At 33.9% G+C, this 11,429-nt stretch overlaps 3 protein-coding genes across 4 annotated transcripts; 1 reads left to right on the top strand and 2 right to left on the bottom strand.

Moving 5' to 3' along the window:
- Positions 1-192: 192 nt before the first annotated feature.
- On the bottom strand, positions 193-2,290 carry LOC8286790 (non-specific lipid transfer protein GPI-anchored 1). Its single transcript, XM_002514862.3, has 2 exons — positions 1,670-2,290; positions 193-596 (listed from the first exon to the last, which is right to left on the bottom strand). The coding sequence occupies exons 1-2, from the start codon at positions 2,007-2,009 to the stop codon at positions 382-384; spliced, it is 555 nt and encodes a 184-aa protein (XP_002514908.1). The 5' UTR covers positions 2,010-2,290; the 3' UTR covers positions 193-381.
- A 4,284-nt stretch (positions 2,291-6,574) lies between these two features.
- LOC8286791 (probable methyltransferase At1g27930) lies at positions 6,575-7,733 on the top strand. Its single transcript, XM_002514863.4, has one exon. It carries the CDS (start codon positions 6,780-6,782, stop codon positions 7,635-7,637), a length of 858 nt encoding a protein of 285 aa, XP_002514909.1. The 5' UTR covers positions 6,575-6,779; the 3' UTR covers positions 7,638-7,733.
- A 1,249-nt stretch (positions 7,734-8,982) lies between these two features.
- LOC8286792 lies at positions 8,983-10,756 on the bottom strand. 2 transcript variants are annotated; one of them, XM_015716691.3, is made up of 3 exons: positions 10,394-10,756; positions 10,182-10,262; positions 8,983-10,068 (listed from the first exon to the last, which is right to left on the bottom strand). In XM_015716691.3, exons 1-3 carry the CDS (start codon positions 10,394-10,396, stop codon positions 9,124-9,126), a joined length of 1,029 nt encoding a protein of 342 aa, XP_015572177.1. In that variant the 5' UTR covers positions 10,397-10,756; the 3' UTR covers positions 8,983-9,123. The 2 variants fall into 2 exon arrangements, with proteins under 2 accessions (XP_015572177.1, XP_015572176.1); XM_015716690.3 differs by having other exon boundaries at positions 10,352-10,732.
- Positions 10,757-11,429: the final 673 nt, after the last annotated feature.

Genomic DNA, 11,429 nt, shown 5'->3' with positions numbered 1-11,429 from the left:
ATAATTCTAAAATTCGAGGTTTATGTAAGCGATGTACTCTGTAAGAGTACATAGGGCATGTTCTCCATGTCTTTCCGACGAGAATGTCAAGAAATTTTTAGGGTTACTAGGATTGGATCACGTTTTAACCTATTTGTCTCTGCAATGCAAGGATTGTTTTGGCTGGATTAGAAAGCTTTGGCAGGTTGAAGATTCAGATAAAAAGAACATGTCATAGAGAAGTCACAAACTCAAGATTACAATAAAATGCATAGAAACTCCGACGAAGTCTTGAGCAACCACCAGCACCACAACGATAAAAAAAAAAAAAAACAAAAAACAAAAGAAGAGAGCACAGGGTTCACTTTTACTGTTCCCATTTTGTGGCCATGACCCTAAAGTCTAGAACCTATAGGCTGATCCAGCAGTGAAAATGTAGATGAAAATGGCCGTAGCAATCGCCAAGTAAGGCCTATGCATAGTCCCATTGGGGCGATCATTGTTAGATGTGTCTGGCGCGGATGTTCCTGGAGTTGCGGTTGCGGCAGGAGTTGATGTTGATGTAGCATTTGTAAAAATGGCAGCATCTGGAGAGTTGGGAGGTATTCCTAGAAGCTCTGTCCATTCAATACAAGATAGAAAGTACATGAGATATAATAAATTACTCTGTGTGAAGATCTGTCAAGCCATGTAGAACTAGAAAATTTTTCAATTTTATGCGCCATGGAAGAACATACATAATACTATAGTTGTCATTAGGACATGCAATTTAGAGTCTACCCTTCTTCCTCATGGATGCTATTGAAGAGGAGATTTGGGTCCTTTTTTCTTTCAGAAAGAAAATGAAAAAGAAAAAAAAAAAGCTCATTAGGGTATTTTAAGAGCTTCATCGGTGATGGCATAACAATCCCAAAACACCTGTATGGTACAGTATCATCAGATGGTGGGCAGTGAAGTTCATATGTAATTTGTAGGTTAGTGTGATAAAAGCCATTCTGACACATGAGACGAGTCACGCAAGGGCTTAAAAAGGGAACTGGCCGTTTGGCCTATTTTTGGCCTGTGGGGTTATATAGTGGTGAGGAAGTTGTCGTGTGAAATCAAAGAAAACAGGCAAAAGAAGTAGCAACTAGCTAACTTGAGTGAACCAAAGCGTTTCTTACTTGCACGTCTTTCTTTATTATTATTGTTGTTATTTTTTTGTCGTCATTGCCATCAACCGTTTCACGAGCTAGATCTATACAAACTAAGGCATTAATACTAAGGTGGCAAAGCTTAGCGAGAGTGAAAATAGACTTAACTCAGAACACATAGATGATTCTTCAGTTAACTAGTTAGTCATGAAGAACAGACGACTACCCTTTTTTTTTTTTACTATCAGTTAAGACATAAGAAAGGGAGAAACATGTGCATTATTTATGCTTTTCTTTCTTCGGCCATAAGGCCATAATACTCATAACTAATAAAGAGCTCAGTCTGTTAAGATATAGTCTCACCTTGTAATCTTTCTGAACAAAATGTTAATCAACTCTTGTATTAATCAGACTTAAGGGACATCTTACTAGTAAAAAAACTCAACTTTTTTACAGTGTATTCATCAAAATACAGCCATCATATGTTCATATATATCAAGTCTGTTATTACTAAAAGAAATAAAAATAAAGATTAATAATAATGAGAGAGGACTCACTAGGGCAGAAACTAATGCTGGCATTTTGCAGCTGACAAGCAGAAGGAAGCTGAAGCAACTTAGCCTCTTGAATACCCAAACTCTTGATCTCCGCACTACCATTATGCGTCTGTTGCATTATAAAACATAAACATTTTGGGTCACTGTCCTTCATATCCTTCACTGCACTACAACAACCCTTTGGTGGTGTATCTATTTTCCCTTTTGCGTAGTCCAAGCAAGGCATCACCTTCTGCACTTCACTGCTGCACTCCTCGGCTATATTATCACTGGAAACTGAACAACAATTCAAGGAAAGAATCAAGAAAACGCTAAGCACAAACAGAGATTGACAACCCATTTTCTTTATTTGATTCTTTAACTCCCTTTCCTTCTTCTTTCTTTTGTGTTCTAAAAAAATATAAGCTTCCCTGTATAATAAAAGGTTTGGCCTTTTTATTGTCAATGAATGTTAAGAAGTGGTCTATCACTCCTGTCTCTTAACCGTCCATGTGAGTGAGGGCCCGCAATCTATTTAGATCAATGGTTGAGATTGGAAAGGTGGAGTTGTCGTAGTAGAACAAGGAAAGTGAAGAGTTATAAATGGAGCTCCATCAAGGTTGTTGAGGGTGTAATAAGAAGTCTTTAAGGTGATTTTGGGGTAGTTGTTGGTTTTCCAGTGGAGAAGAGCTTTGCCTTTAATGAAGTTTAGAAACATGGGAACACGTGTATTAGTACTACTACATATGTGGCACAGTTGTAATAACTCTTTGTTGTGTGCATCTAATTGGAGGACTAGGGTTGCCTTTGATTTAAATTTTATTTTTCTTAAGCTTATATAGAAGTCAGAATGTCATATCATAAATGCGATCATTATCTATTTACATCCCTTACAAAAATAATAAAATATTTAATGCTGAATAAAAAATATTAGATATTAAATATTTTATTTTAATATATGATATATAATATTCTCATAAAATTATATAGTTATAAAATATTAAAAATAGTCTAATTAGAAATATTATATATAATATTAGATAAATAGAACATTCGCAAAAGATAAATTTTCTTTAAAAAAAAAAAAAAGCGAAAGATAAATATTTAAACTCCGAAATTCTTTTTTAAAAAGCAAAACAATCTTGCCACTATTATTAATTCGGATTTCATGATTAATTATTCCAGTTATTAAATGAAATGTATTAATGTGAAAAAGTATATCCTATGTATTAGAGATAGCAGCTGTTTTCAACTCATGAATTCCAAGCCTTCTATCACTTTGTCCGATAAAATAAAACAAACAGTAGAGAATGGTTGTGTTTGGATGGAAGGAAAGTCGTTACAATATGTAATCAACTTTGGCTGCGACTGGAGAAGTAGGGAAGAAAATCTCAATACGCTTAGGATAACATTTAATTAACAGTGGAAACCAACATTGGTAGAGTATGTTTCTAATTCTTTTGTAATGAATTTTTGATTTCAGTTCTGTGAATCTTTTGATTTGACGGGTCGAATTCTCTTTTCGTTTGTATTTAGGAGATGAGAATAAGATCAGAACAATTTGAATTTTCTGTTTCATTTGATTAGAGTAATTAAAGTATAAGGTACGATATTGGGTATATAAATGTGAATAGTTTTGTGGGTGAGAATTGAGAAGTCGCCTATGGGGTCTCGTTTATGGGCAACAAATTCTGCCACAGCTGCCACAATGATGACGAAGACCATTGACCTAGACTTTAATAAAAGAAACTTTGAAATTACAATTACATCATTCACTGTACAATACTTGAAAGTTAGAAAAATGCAAAGTTAATTATTATAAAATTCTTGAAGTTATGGCTTAATTATGATTCTGTCTTTCCTGTTTAATAATAAAAATTACTTAATACTTGTTTATTTGATGGTAATTAATCCAGTCAAAAATAAATTCAAGCAATATTAATGTGAATAATTTGTGAGTGAAAATTGAGAAGTGGCCCGTGGGGTCTCATTTATGGGCCACAAAATTTGCTAATCAGCTGCCACAAAATGATGATGAAGACCACTGACGACATAACTGTGTTTTGAAAAAATAAAAATAAATTTTAATATATAAGGAAAATCTAAAATCTAAAAACCAAAAATTAAAATTATTTTAATTTATAAGCAAAAATTATATTTAAAAATAGCAGTTAAACAGATAAAAAAAATACGAATTAAACAAGTAAAGAGACTAGTGAGTCTACCAACCAGTTGAGAACCCAAATTGTCTCATGGACTTTATGTATTATACACGTGGCTCGATTAAGTGCACAACTTCCTTTGCGTCCACTTAATGGAAGAATTGACAGAGAATTAGATATTTTCATTTTTGCGAGGAAAAATCATAATAATGTTTGATGTGTCCCCTAAACCACTCAATTCTATTATATAATCATATAAAAATAATTTTTTATCATTTCATAATTTTTAGTATCAATGCAGTTTTTTTCAGATCGTGTAATTGCAAATCATAATAAGAGAAGTATTTTATCATTAAAAAATTTTGATTTGTGAGGATATAACTACTTTCATTCTTATTAATCATCGTTATCATATTTTTCGTATTTGATAATATAAATTTAGAATTTAACAATTTAAAATATTATTTTTTCAAAATTAAATCGATATCATCCAATTTATAATTTTTTAGATCGTAATTTAACAGTCAAATATTGAAATTATGAGTTGTTAAGCTTCAAACTCGTCTTATCAAATACGGACTATATAATAATAATGACTGATCAACGCAAATGTGGTTGAACCATTGCAAATCGAGATATTTTAACAGTGATATTCTTTTTATCACAATTTATAAATATATATTTCTTTTTATTTAAAAAAATCACATATTAAAAATCATAAAATGATGAAACTACAATATATCCTTATACACTTACTCTAATTAATTAATATGTTTTTTTCTTTCTGCAGTTTTCTCTTATTATTCTAGTCTAGTGTTTTTTCTTTTGGGCGGTTGTCGATGGCTTCTCCACCATCCACATCCACAAAAGGTGGCCTTTCTAGTCTCTTTATATGGCGGTCAAGCAATTGATAATGCATCAGGTTATCTCCATAATTTTTGCAACCCTATTAGAAAAACCTTATGCTTTTGTTGAAAGATCAGAGATACAATAAAAATTTAATGATATAAAAAAGATCATAATTTAGTATCACATGATACTGATATTATAAAATTTTATTTTTAATAAAATAAAATTGTCAACTTATTTAAAAAATTATATAATTGATAAAATAAAATATAAATATTATTAAACTTTATATTTATATTTATTAATAAAATTTTCATTTAATGGTTGTGGTCAAATTCAACGAAGTATACATGACGGGGGTGTCATGGAATACCAAATCAATTCCGATGCAAAAGGGATTGGTGATCTCTAGTTTCAATTGTCATCGTAGTTTGGGAAAAAGATGGATGTTTCTAGTGACAAGTTTTATAGTCGGGACTAATTTATTAATATCTTTTCTATGAAAGTAGGCTTTAGTGTCGTTTGTTTCTTAGGCTTTAAATCCAGTTTATAGGGTCTTATGGGTCATGGGCTCTTGTTTTTCGGACCCTTCATATTGTGTTCTTGTTTGGGCTGTTGGCTCTCGTGCTCTAGGTAGAAATAGCTTCTTCTGCTGCATTATGATCCCTCCTGTATATTTTCGAGCCTTGGCCCCTCTAATCCATCTGTTTCCTTTAAGGATAAGAAAAGAAATAAAAGCTAGTCCAATGGGCTCTGAAATACCCACACCTAGCCTAAAAATACAAATACTCCAAGATTTCTATGGACAAAATTCATGGGCTTGGATACCCATATAGCCCAAAATTACAAACAATGCAACTACTTCTACAGAACCGTTATTGCTATAAACGGACAGAAATGTCCTGCTAAATCTAAAATGGAGACGAATTTTGTATTAGAATGGATCAAAATTTGTCTTCTCTATCCTATGATCATAAAGATAACCTAACCGAGCCCTTGTTTATGGAAATAATAAGTAAATTGTATAGGCAATATTAATTTAAAAGATAAATCTTTCTAAAACATAGTAGTCTATTGTTTAGTATTGGTACAAAAAAGAAGAAGAGAAATTTCCTTTTCCTTTAATTTTCTACCCACCAATTGCGGCAATTCGTGCATGTTTCTTCGAACACTTGTTGGTTTCTACTACTTTTCTACCTTGAACTAACAAAACCAATTTTCAATTACTATAGCTTTTCAGTCCTTTTAATGTCAATAACAATCCGTGAGAACCCCACTAATTGATGTCCAATTTGCTAAAACGAGTGACTTCTTTTTTTTTTTCTTTCTTTCTTTCATACAGGGTCATCAATCGCCACAGAATGTGATGTTTAAGCATTATTGTATGTGAAAATGACCAAATAGCTAGGAGTGCAATTTATTGGCTGCAACTTCCAAGTTCCTTCTTCAAATACGTCAATGTCTTCCAATAAGCTAAAATCAAATTTAAATCAAAATTCTTGGCATTCCTCATGTTCTCTTCAGCCAACCCAAATTTACAAAAAAAATGTATCCATAAAAAATTTGATAACATTCCTTTAAAAACCCATAAAATTCAGAAAAAATTTATATCACGACTTCTTTTAGAGCACCGTATTAAGAATAGCAAAACTGATAATCAAAATTGATAAAACTGGTTTTTTAAAGATTATTTTGCCAAAATAAAAAATATGCTAAGATTGTAATCAGGGTTTTCTAAATAGAAGCATATTTTTATAAACCTAAATCGGACCCCATTTAAGCTCTTTAACCTAACAGCAAAACTTTATTTATAAATAATATACAACATAAGAGTTTATCTGTCTAATAATATACCACATCTAATCATGCATTAACAAATATCATCATGTTTACATGATCCCTCCCAAACAAAATAAAACACCATACCAAGACCTTGACAACGTTCCACAGAACGTGGGTACCACTCCTTTGCCATCACTATTTACTCCATTCAAATAATATCTTTTATTTTTTTTTAACCCTTCTCTTTAAATACACACACACATAAAGCTGCATAACCCTCCAAGACCACATATCTTGACACAGATTTCAAACGAGAACAAGAAAAGAAAAAGAAGATAATGAAGAATCGCATTACTTATCGTCCTGAAAAATTATGGGTCCTTATAGTTGCAATCATGGGTCTAATAATAGGCGGGCTGATGCTGGCTACATTTATTCGATCAGGCACAGCAGATATGACCTTTCTGTGCTCACTAGCCACTTCAAATGGTCGCGCCACTGCAGAATATGCAGCAACCCCAATCCAGCTCCAAGCAATCATTCACTACGCCACTTCACGCGTAGTCCCGCAACAATCCTTGGGCGAAATCTCTGTAACTTTCAATGTTCTTAAGTCTCTTGCTCCTTGCAACTTTCTTGTTTTTGGCCTCGGTCATGACTCCTTAATGTGGAGCTCTCTTAATCCACATGGTACTACGCTTTTCCTCGAAGAAGATCCCAAATGGATCCAAACTGTCCTCGCGAACGCCCCCACCCTTCACGCTCACGCCGTCCAGTACCGGACGCAGCTACAGGAGGCTAACCAGTTGCTCTCCAGTTACCGGTCCGAGCCTTACTGTTTGCCGAGTAAAGCTTATTTACGCGGCAACTATCGCTGCAAGCTCGCCTTGACTGGATTGCCCGATGAGGTTTATGACAAGGAGTGGGACCTTATCATGATTGACGCGCCGCGAGGATACTTCAATGAAGCCCCTGGAAGAATGGCGGCGATATTCTCTGCGGCGGTTATGGCCAGAGCGAGGAAAGCTTCCGGTGCGACGCATGTGTTCTTGCACGATGTGGATAGGAAGGTTGAGAAGATTTATGCGGAGGAGTTTTTATGTAGGAAATATTTAGTCAAGGCTGTCGGTAGGTTATGGCATTTTGAACTGCCTCCGGCTGCTAATGTGAGCCTGACCGGCGATTCGTTTTGCTAAAATGTGCCTCGGTGGATGCAATTTTTACTGCTGCTGTTGCTATGGTCTGTTAAATTATTTATAGGTCGGAAGAAGATAAAATTTGTTAATTTTGAATTATGTTTCATATTTAAAACTCATCAGAATAAATAGACTGAGTGAAATGCATTTAATAAGTTCTAATTTTTAAAAAATGCATATCATTTGTCTATTAAATTAATTAATAGTCGACTTTTAAATTATATACAAATTATAAAAAATTTTAATAATGACATTAGCATGATTTTTAAGGAATATTTATTATAATTATTAATTTTATAAAATAACCATAAAAACTATTAATTTTAATTTGAAAATATAACCATAAAAACTAAATGTATGTAATAACGTTTATATTAATTAATAAAACATGACTATAATGTAAGACAAATTAAAAGAAAAGGACTTAAATTTCTGAACAATAATAGTTACTAATGAAATAAATATGGTGCAGGTGGATGGATGAGTACCTTTCGTTTTTTAAAGGAGAAATGAAAGGGAAAAAGATTTTGAAAAAAGAGTATTACATTGCTGCCGCAGTACTATGTGACTACTTTGATAACTGTGTCTGGGCAGAGGCGGGTTTTTCCAGGCTTATTTCTCTACTTTCGAATGGGCAATGGGAGCATCTACCTATTAATAGGAAGGACCCTCCTCACTGTTTAGCTCACTTTCTTTTTTTCTACTGCTATTTGGTATCATCTGACCGTCAGTGTTTGGACAAGTGTCCTTATCTGTTACTGAAATGTTGCATAAATAAGTGTAGTGATTGCGGGGATGCCATTTTCTTTGTCAACTGCTTTTTAATTCAAGTCAGCATTATGCAGAAGTAACACATGGCACCAAAAGGTTTAAAAAGCTTCTTTTCATATCCTTTTCTTTTTGCCTGCACAGTTTGTTTACGGTGAATTTTTACTTTTATTTGCTCAGATCTATATCTTACATCATTCCAAATAATGTCTAAAAAAGTTGGGCCTGCAATATATAGATGCATGTGTAGGAGTAGTAGGGCTAGGAGCAGGTGCAATCTTTTTAAATTTCAAACTGTTTTTCTGCTGTTTGTAAAGCAGAATTGGGCCCTTTACTTTTAAAACTTGTCAAAGATTGTACAAACTAGGTCCTGCTATTAATGACACTTCAAAGGCTTGGACTTGATATACCGAAAGTTTTTTTAGAAGGAAAAGAACAATAATTGATCAGGATGATTCTTGATGATAGCTTTGTCTATGGTAAAGGATTTGCAAAGGGTTTTTTTTTTTTTTTTGTATCCTGTTTATCAAATTCTGTTCAGCTATTTGAGGTTCTCTCTTGCACAGAATCATAGCAATTTGCTAATGGCACAGAACAATTTTCACTTAATATAGGATTATTGAAGAAGGACAATATATGATTTCTTCAAAAAAGGAGAAGATACAGAGTAAAATTAAGCCAGCCTCATCTCTACATCCTTATTGGTCTGAAGAAGAACCTATGCCAAAGATGCAGAGGTATTATCGAATGACCTTTTCCTGACCAGGAGGCATGTAATTTTTGATGGCTGAGGATGTGTATTCTCCAGTGTACATAGCACAAAATCCGGCCGGTGAAGGGCGAGAGCAAGCCGATCCTCGCCGAAAACTAAGCCAGTAGCATCAAGAAGAACATGCCAAGAATTTCTATGTGCTTCAGAAATCCAATGCAAAGAGTATCTGGTCTCATTCACAGTAACTGGATAAGAGAACAGACCTTTAGGAATGTACTTGCACTTCCTTCTGAAATATTGGCTGAGTTGTGAACCTTTAATCCTCAAGTCTAACCAAGATTCCGGCATAGGAATAACCTTTGACTCTTTATGAGTTGCAAATTCTCTTATTGTATCAACTTCTTCACCAAGAATGGTCATGTAGTAGTTGCCTTTGAAGAAAGGGTAGCTCTCTCCAATCATAACCATAGCATCCTTGTAGTTTGGCATGAAAATGACCAAGTAATCATGTTCACTAAGACCACATTGTTTCAGGGCTCTATTTTGAGCTTGAATTTCTGGGATTGAAATGAAATTCCCCTGAAAGGAAGTTTTCTTTGAAAGAATATCTAATAGTCTTGATGCTTCCAGTTGAGTTTTGTCAAGATCAGAGAGGCTGCGAGTGAAAGAAGGAGAGTAATCTTTAGAGCCAAGATTCTTCGGAGAAATATTTCGCTTTTCATCCTGAGTAACTTCTGATGATTCTTCATTACCATTGAGATTGGCAATGAGATCAGTTGTGTCTCCTTCTTCTACAATTCCATGGCTATACTGAGGGTATTTGGCAAAAACATATTGCCTGACGTACTCCATTTCTGTAGGAGTTATTGGTCCTGACCATCTCAGATCAAGGCCACGAATTGTTGATATTGCTTCAGCTATCAAGTGAGCTGGAATTACTGTATGTGCTTTCTGTTATCAAGGCAAAAGCTTAATTAAGCTATGAACTGTCATAGACACCAAAAGAGAGAAATAAAGAAAAAAAAAAAAAAAAGAGGGGAAAGATACAAAAGAATATAACTTGCCTTTATGATCATGCTGCTTGGTCTGCCATTTAGGAGTGGTGAAGCTTGTGGTTTTTCCTGTTTTCCTGCTTCTGCTGTATCCTGAACATATAAGAAATCCCCATATCAGGAATGCAAGAAACGTACTAAATTGGCCGAGAAAATACTCGAAAACAGGCAAATAAAAGTACCTTAGCTTTTCCATTTAGAATAAGTTGTTCAAAATCACTCACCATCGTGGTTCTTGCTTCTTTCTTAAAGATCAAGACAGACAGACCAGGAAAGACTAAATTATAAAGCTGTTTAAAAGCAGAAAGGAGAATGAACAAAGCCACAAAGGTTGATGTGAAGACCTTCCACTACCGTATAAACAAATTTTGTAGCAGAAATAGATTAAAGAATTTGCATAGTTGAATTTTTAAAGAATCATGACAAATAGAGAAAAGCTCACTAGTGACGGCAGCATTTGCCAGTAACATAGAGCTATGAATCGGTGAATTATTTTTTAATTCATTTTATTAATACATTTCATAGTATAAAAATATTTGAATTTGTAAAAGTGGTAGGAACTAGTTGATATTCATATTTGCGAAAATTAAAGAAATATAAAGTTCGAGTAATATTAACAACCGCACAATATGTTAGCCTCTATTAAATAAAGAAAATTGAATTGGAGGTATCTAATAATAGGGCAAGTATCTCCAATGATTTTGTGCAAGTGAGTTTAGCATATTCCTATAATGCTCGATTTAAGTAATATACTACTAAAACTCATTTGATACTATAATCGGTTGCGGTCAAACCTATAACTTTTTTTTATTTTGAAGAAAGGGGGAATTTAAAATTTTAAAGTGATTTGGACTACCTGCCTAAACCCTATCAATCTGAGTTGCTAATACATACAGAGAGCAAACGTAATGGCAACAATTTGCACAATTATTATCAATAAGGGGATGCTAAGTCTCGAAAAGAGTATGAAAAATTATGATGAGATGGTGACTGGTAGAGCATTTGAAGACGTTAAAATTTGAACGTTATGCTTACGATCCATTCGGGTTGGTGTGAGGCCACGTAATAAAAATGGGAAGGAGTGAGGAATCTCTTTTAGGTTGAAAAGGACTTGTCATGGAGTCAGTCTATGTCACTAATTAGAAAAATTGTTAGCCATTAGATTAGAAAATGTTGCTTTGGCATCAATTAGGTGGCATTTGGCAATTCTGAAATAGGAATTTGGGATTGGAATTGGGGCAGATGAATTCTAATTATACT

The sequence above is a fragment of the Ricinus communis genome, chromosome 7 (assembly GCF_019578655.1).
Source record: "Ricinus communis isolate WT05 ecotype wild-type chromosome 7, ASM1957865v1, whole genome shotgun sequence".
NCBI classification, from domain to species: domain Eukaryota; kingdom Viridiplantae; phylum Streptophyta; class Magnoliopsida; order Malpighiales; family Euphorbiaceae; genus Ricinus; species Ricinus communis.
The sequence above is the reverse complement of the archived record's forward strand: the minus strand, read 5'-3'. Positions and strand labels throughout refer to the sequence as shown.

Bases quoted from the DNA above. Each gene is read 5' to 3' on its own strand.
- LOC8286790 (XM_002514862.3), bottom strand. From the start codon at position 2,009: ATGGGTTGTCAATCTCTGTTTGTGCTTAGCGTTTTCTTGATTCTTTCC. The intron at 597-1,669 runs GTGAGTCCTCTC...TTGAATGGACAG, and splicing joins CAGCATTAGTTTCTGCCCTA to AGCTTCTAGGAATACCTCCC.
- LOC8286791 (XM_002514863.4), top strand. From the start codon at position 6,780: ATGAAGAATCGCATTACTTATCGTCCTGAAAAATTATGGGTCCTTATA.
- LOC8286792 (XM_015716690.3), bottom strand. From the start codon at position 10,396: ATGGTGAGTGATTTTGAACAACTTATTCTAAATGGAAAAGCTAAG. The intron at 10,263-10,351 runs GTACTTTTATTT...TTATATGTTCAG, and splicing joins TTCTAAATGGAAAAGCTAAG to GATACAGCAGAAGCAGGAAA. The intron at 10,069-10,181 runs GCAAGTTATATT...CCTTGATAACAG, and splicing joins CAAGCAGCATGATCATAAAG to AAAGCACATACAGTAATTCC.